At 43.7% G+C, this 6,000-nt stretch overlaps 1 protein-coding gene across 1 annotated transcript in view; it reads left to right on the top strand.

Annotated features, from left to right (window-relative positions):
* The first annotated feature begins 746 nt into the window (after positions 1 to 746).
* Positions 747 to 6,000, top strand: part of RIMS3 (regulating synaptic membrane exocytosis 3) — a 44,373-nt gene continuing 39,119 nt past the window's right edge. The window contains exon 1 of the mRNA XM_070949686.1: positions 747 to 981. Within this exon, the coding sequence (XP_070805787.1) occupies positions 762 to 981 (220 nt within the window). The 5' untranslated portion in view covers positions 747 to 761. The remainder of the gene's footprint in view (positions 982 to 6,000) is intronic.

The following is a 6,000-nucleotide window of genomic DNA, read 5'->3' as shown; positions in this document are numbered from 1 at the left end:
GTAGCTTTTTTGAAGCTTTTTTTCAGCCCTAATGAGACACTGGCAATTGAAGTGATCTCTGCTTCCCTGCTTTGCCTGCTCCCTCCGACACTCAGCTGTGAAGCCTTTTTTCAGCCCTAACCCTTCACTCACTAGCCCTAGCGCTAGTGAGTGAAGCGATCTCCGTGGTTTGCCTGCTTTTCTCATTGCTTCTCTCTCCAAAGATCAGTTGTGCTTTCAAAGCTTTTTTTCAGTCCTAATGAGGCGCTAACGAGGCGCTAGTGAGTGAAGCAATCTCCCTGCTTTGCTCCAACTCTCAGCTGTTCTTTAGAAGCTTTTTTTCAGCCCTAACTAGATGCTTAGCTGAGTGAAGCGATCTCCCCGTGCTTTGCCTGCTTTTCTCATGGCTGCTTCCTCTCAGCTGTGCTTAGAAGCTTCCTCTCAGCTGTGCCTTTTATCCCCAAGCAGGGAATAAAAACAAGCAAACTAATGTGCTGAAACTGACCAGACTAAGGACTCTAGCCAGATGAATACCTGGTAGGCAGATTTTTTTTTCCTATTTTCCTCCCCAAAAACTAAGCTGCATTTTATACTCCAGTGCGTCTTATACTCCAAAAAATACGGTATATAAAGAGTACTGGTCACATTATTTTTCACCCCAAAACAGTTTGCCTGCCTCTGTTGTTAACAGAAGGACCAACTTCTCCTGCTTCATGTCTCCTGGTCTTCTCTTGCAGCTTCACCCAGCTTGTCCGCAGCCAGTGAGGTCCCCTCAGGTGGCCATGCTGAATGGAGAGACGAGCAACTCTGCAGCCAGGAATGTGGTTCGCAGCTCCAGCATCAGTGGAGAAATGTACAACATAGAGAAGAGTAATGGTGGCAATTCCGATTCAGCAAGTCTTTCCTCCACTAAGAAGCGGCGATCCAGCCTGGGGGCCAAGATGGTGGCTATTGTGGGGCTATCACAGTGGAGCAGGAGTACTATGCAGCTCAATCATCCTGGTAAGACACTTCATGATATGACTACGTCTCCTTTGTGCTGCTCTGCAACTGTCACTTGGTCTCTCTGCAGGTCTTTAGGTTGGTTGACCCAAGAACTGGAATCACATGTAAACTCCAGCCATTATGATCTTGGCTTGGCTTTGGCTTTGGCTTTGGCACCAAGTTAATCTGGGATGTCAATTCTGGTACCTCTGAAGATACTGCCACATGAAGTGTTCAACTATCGCGTGGTTCCTTTAAGCTTTGGCTTAGAATGTTAGAATAGAATAGAATTTTTTATTGGCCAAGTGTGATTGAACACACAAGGAATTTGTCTTGGTGGATATGCTCTCGGAGTACAGAAAAGAAAAGATACATTTGTCAAGAATCATAAGGTACAACACTTAATGATAGTCATAGGGTACAAATAAATAATCAGGAAACAATATCAATATAAATCGTAAGGATACAAGCAACAAAATTACAGTCATAATGTTGTGTGAGCAAAACCATTGGCATTTTATTATGAAAAGCTAGCAAACTGTGCTCTTCTCAGTAAACTAACATCAACCAAATTAGGACAAGAGGCTGTGTAGACTCATCTTGTGTAAGCTTTTTTCAACATTTCCGCTTTCTACTCATTCCAAATGCAAGTTGAATGCACCCCAAGTTTAACAGAATTTTTATTTATTCGTTTCTATATCGAACTTTTAAACTTTTTAATGTAAGATGACTCCTGTACTTCACCCTGTGATATAAAATAAAAAAGAAAGAAAAAAGAAAGATGAGCAAGAGAATGCTCGATTCACATCAAAAGGCAATCTCAGAAGGACTCAATAAATGTAATGGGTTTTGAACACATCTCAATTGTTAATTGATAAGGTACTTATAATCTGTCTCATGTACATCCTGTATCTGTATAAACAATCTTTCTTCTCATCGTTTCCTCCCTTCCTCCCCCCCCGCGCTTTAAATCCTACATCAATTTAGCCACTTTATACATCTGATCAAATGAGCTGCAGCTCAAGATAGCTTTAACCCATTTAATGAAATTATTTAGCTGGAAAAGGGGCTACCAGACTCCCTGTGATTTATTTTTTTCCCCCATAGACCAACAAAGTTCTCCTCCTACAAAGCAAACCTATAACCCTAAGCCTAACCCTGCATCATTTTAAAGGTGAATTATTTAAGGGAGAAAAGCGATCTTTCTTTGAAGTAACTCCTCTATTAGCAATGGATTCTACAGGTGAAATGCCAACAAGAGTCAGAAGATATTTGGTTATTAAACTCATTAAGTTCTTAATGGTCTCATCTGTTATTGCTTATGCCCAGTGACTGTATTGTTTGGTTTATGACAGTACAATTATTTTTGGTAATTGAGTCTTAATTACACTCGAGAGCAGACATTTAAATCTAGCTCCCAATACTGGCCATTAAAAATAGTGTCCCATTTGAAAATGGAGCATGTAAGATAGGCTAACGCAGAATCAACTACAAAAGCCACCAGCAGCACATTGGAGGAGAGAAAAAGATGACTTGAATGGAAAGAGAAATATCTTTACATTTCCCAGGAAGATCACTCCAGAAGCAGGAATACCTTGGCCTAGATCAGAGGTGGTATTCAGCTGGTTCTGACCAGTTCTGGCGAACCGGTAGCAGAAATTTTGAGTAGTTCAGAGAACCGGCAAATACCACCTCTGGCTGGCCCCGCCCCCGATCTATTCACCGTCTCCCAAGTCCCAGCTGATTGAGTCCCAGCTGATGGGCTGGGTCTTCTTTTGTTGCCCAGCACAGGAGAACAGAGCTGGAAAGCAGGTTAGTGGGGTGGGGAGGGAATGGAGATTTTACAGTATCCTTCCCCTGCCATGCCCACCAAGCCACACCCACCAAGCCATGCCCACAGAACCAGTAGTAAAAATTTTTGAATCCCACCACTGGCCTAGATGATGTAGGAGAGGAACAGGCTGAGCTGGAGGCAGAGGTGGGTTTCAGCAGGTTCTGACCAGTTCTGGAGAACCGGTAGTGGAAATTCTGAGTAGTTCAGAGAACCGGTAGTAATAATTCTGACTGGCCCTGCCACCATCTATTCTCTGCCTCCCAAGTCCCAGCTGATTGGGAGGAAAAGGGGATTTTACAGTATCCTTCCCCTGCCACGCCCACCAAGCAATGCCACGCTCACCAAGCCACACCCACAGAACCGGTAGTAAAAAATTTTGAAACCCACCACTGGCTGGAGGGCAGGATAAATGAATCAATAGTTTGGAGTCACTACGCTCCCACAAAAGACCCAAGTCCAGCCTCCCCACCCCGAATCCCATTGAGCCTTATCTAGCACAAATTTGGCTTGACTGTTCATAGATCTGATTCTTGTATATAGGTAATAAACTTTTAGGGCTTTGAGCTCAACTTCTGTTCCTGGTTCCTTGCACCTGACAGATATTCTGCAAAACAGCAAACTGCTGATTGAAATGCCTGGATGAGGTATTTAGCCTGGTTGCCAATTTTAGCCATTTTCTGAATTTATGCAGAATCAATCATAAGCTAACCCAACGTCTGGATGATTACCCAGCCTAACTTAAAAAAAATATTAGTCAAGTTTAAAAGTAACCAGTTGTTGTGGCCCGCCAGCAGCCTGCACGGATCGTGGCTGATCCTGATGAAGAGGAGGCTGGTGTGGTGTCGTGCCAGCAGCCTGCACAGCCAGCGCTCACATTGGACAGCAAGGAGGCTGAAGAGGATGTGATGCCAGAGGCAGAGACTCAGCCAGGGCCTTCAGAACCTCCAGAGGCTCCTTCCAATGGAGAGAGCGAAGTGGAAGAGCCTCTCCTCAATGCTCGGGCACGCAGGGCTGCCAAAAGGCAGGAGTGGCTACTCAGGAGGAGGAGGTCTACTCAAGAGTAGGGCTTGAGGATAATTGGCCACTCCCTTAGCCTATTTAAGTTGCATGCAGCTAGTGCTTTCTTGCTAGAAACAATGTCTCATTACTACAGAGCATCTTGGAGAGTGAGCGACTTCTCATATCTGTTTGTCTGGGCTGGTTGCCAACCTTTGTCGGACTTTGTTCTTGATAACTTTGATAAGGACCCTTTGCACGGGAAGCCTACATTCTTGAAAGGGGTTGGCTTGAGATGTTTTGCTGCTCTTTAAAACAGCTTCATCAGTCAATGCAAGTCATTAGGCAGAGAGTCCTTGGAATGGACCAACTCTTGCCATGCCAACCTCGGAGGTTTCCTCCCCAAAATGCCTTGCAGAAGAAACTCCTAAGGTTGGTGTGGCAAGACCAAAGGCTGCTTGACAACCTTTGCCTGTCATGATTGAACCTTCAGACAATTGCTAGTACCCATTATTTGCATTGGAGGGATGCCAAACTCAACACACCAAATATTATAATAATAATAATAATAATAATAATAATAATAATAATAATAATAGTATCATCACACAATTATTGGAAGAAAGGAGGCAGCCAACATATACAAAGCCTTTGATCTTTAGGCTTGGAAATGAGATGAGACATACTGTGTTTTAATGCGACGTCGAACGATCTTAGAATTTGTTTGTGTTTGACAAAGTAGACTATAACCTATTACTAGATAAAGTAGAAAAATGTGGGTTAGACAGCATCATCACCAGATGGATTTGTAACTGGCTGACCAACTGCACTCAACGTATAGTCCAGTGGTGGGTTGCTACTGGTTCGCACCGGTTCACAAAAACCGGTAGTAAAAATTTGTAGTAGTTTGGAGAACCGGTAATAACATTGGTTAGCCACCCCCACCCCCCAAACCAGTTCCCGGCCCGGTCGCCGCTCGCTTACCCTGCCCACCTCATCAGAGGCTTTTTTTTTTACTTTTACTTTTAAAAGCATTTTTTCTACAACCTCTTCGGCCAAAAAAATGCTTTTAAAAGTTAAAAAAAAAGCCTCTGATGATTGCGCGGCTCAGCTGGGATTGTCAGAGGCTTTTAAAAGCATTTTTTCTATAACCTCTTCAGCCGAAGAGGTTGTAGAAAAAAAATGCCTTTAAAAGCCTCTGGCGATCCCAGCTGAGCCACGCAATCATTAGAGGCTTTTAAAAGCATTTTTTTCTGCAACCTCTTAAGGTTGTAGAAAAAATGCTTTTAAAAGTAAAAAAAAAATTGGCCATGGCCACCCAGTCACATTACCCCCCACCAAGCCACGCCCACAAAATAAGCCATGCCCACAGAACAGGTAGTAAAAATTTTTAGAACCCACCCTGGTGTAGTCCTCAATGGAACTGCATCTACATGGAGGGAAGTATGCAGTGGAGTACTCCAGGGCTCTGTTTTAGGCCCAGTGCTCTTCAACATCTTCATCAATGACTTGGATGAGGGGATAGATGGGGAACTCATCAAATTTGCAGATGACACCAAGCTGGCAGGAATAGCCAACACTCCAGAAGATAGGCTCAAGATACAGAAGGATCTTGACAGACTTGAACATTGGGCGCTATCTAACAAAATGAAATGAAACTTTTTGCATGTGGAGTCAAATCCAAATCTTAGGAGCCATGGCTTGGTTGCAGAATCTGAAGGACCAACCTATCACATTCTGCTGCTCCACAACTTGTCTGTCCTTTTTTCAACTGTGTTTGCATGCAATGGTTCTCCTTGGGAAAAAAAATCCATGCTGCTGTTTTCTATCCAGCAGACACTGAATGTGTTTTTGTCCTTGCTGAGTGGTGAGCATCAGGATCAACTGACGCTAGTTGGCACCTTGCTTGGCAAGCCGTTGCTTTCTCCCAGGGCATTTGGAAGAGTCGGAAGGTTAATTGACAGCTCATGTTCCCTCTGCCACCTGCACTTCTCTTGCCAGGAGAGCGATCAAATTATGATCATCCAAGGAAGGGAATCCCATTCCTCTTGTAGCCACCAGAATTTGATAGTTAACCTCCAAGAACAATATTTCTATGGCTGCTTTTATGACTTTAACCGGTTGTAACCTGCCCAAAGTTTTTGTGGCTGGGCAGGCAAAAAACACAAATAAAGTGAATCTCAGAGCAGGAATATGGGTTGTGTGAG

Source organism: Pituophis catenifer, unplaced genomic scaffold, assembly GCF_029215685.1.
Source record: "Pituophis catenifer annectens isolate HBS135680 unplaced genomic scaffold, rPitCat1.0.hap2 SCAF_9, whole genome shotgun sequence".
NCBI lineage: Eukaryota > Metazoa > Chordata > Lepidosauria > Squamata > Colubridae > Pituophis > Pituophis catenifer.
This window is presented reverse-complemented; position numbering and strand designations above follow the sequence as displayed.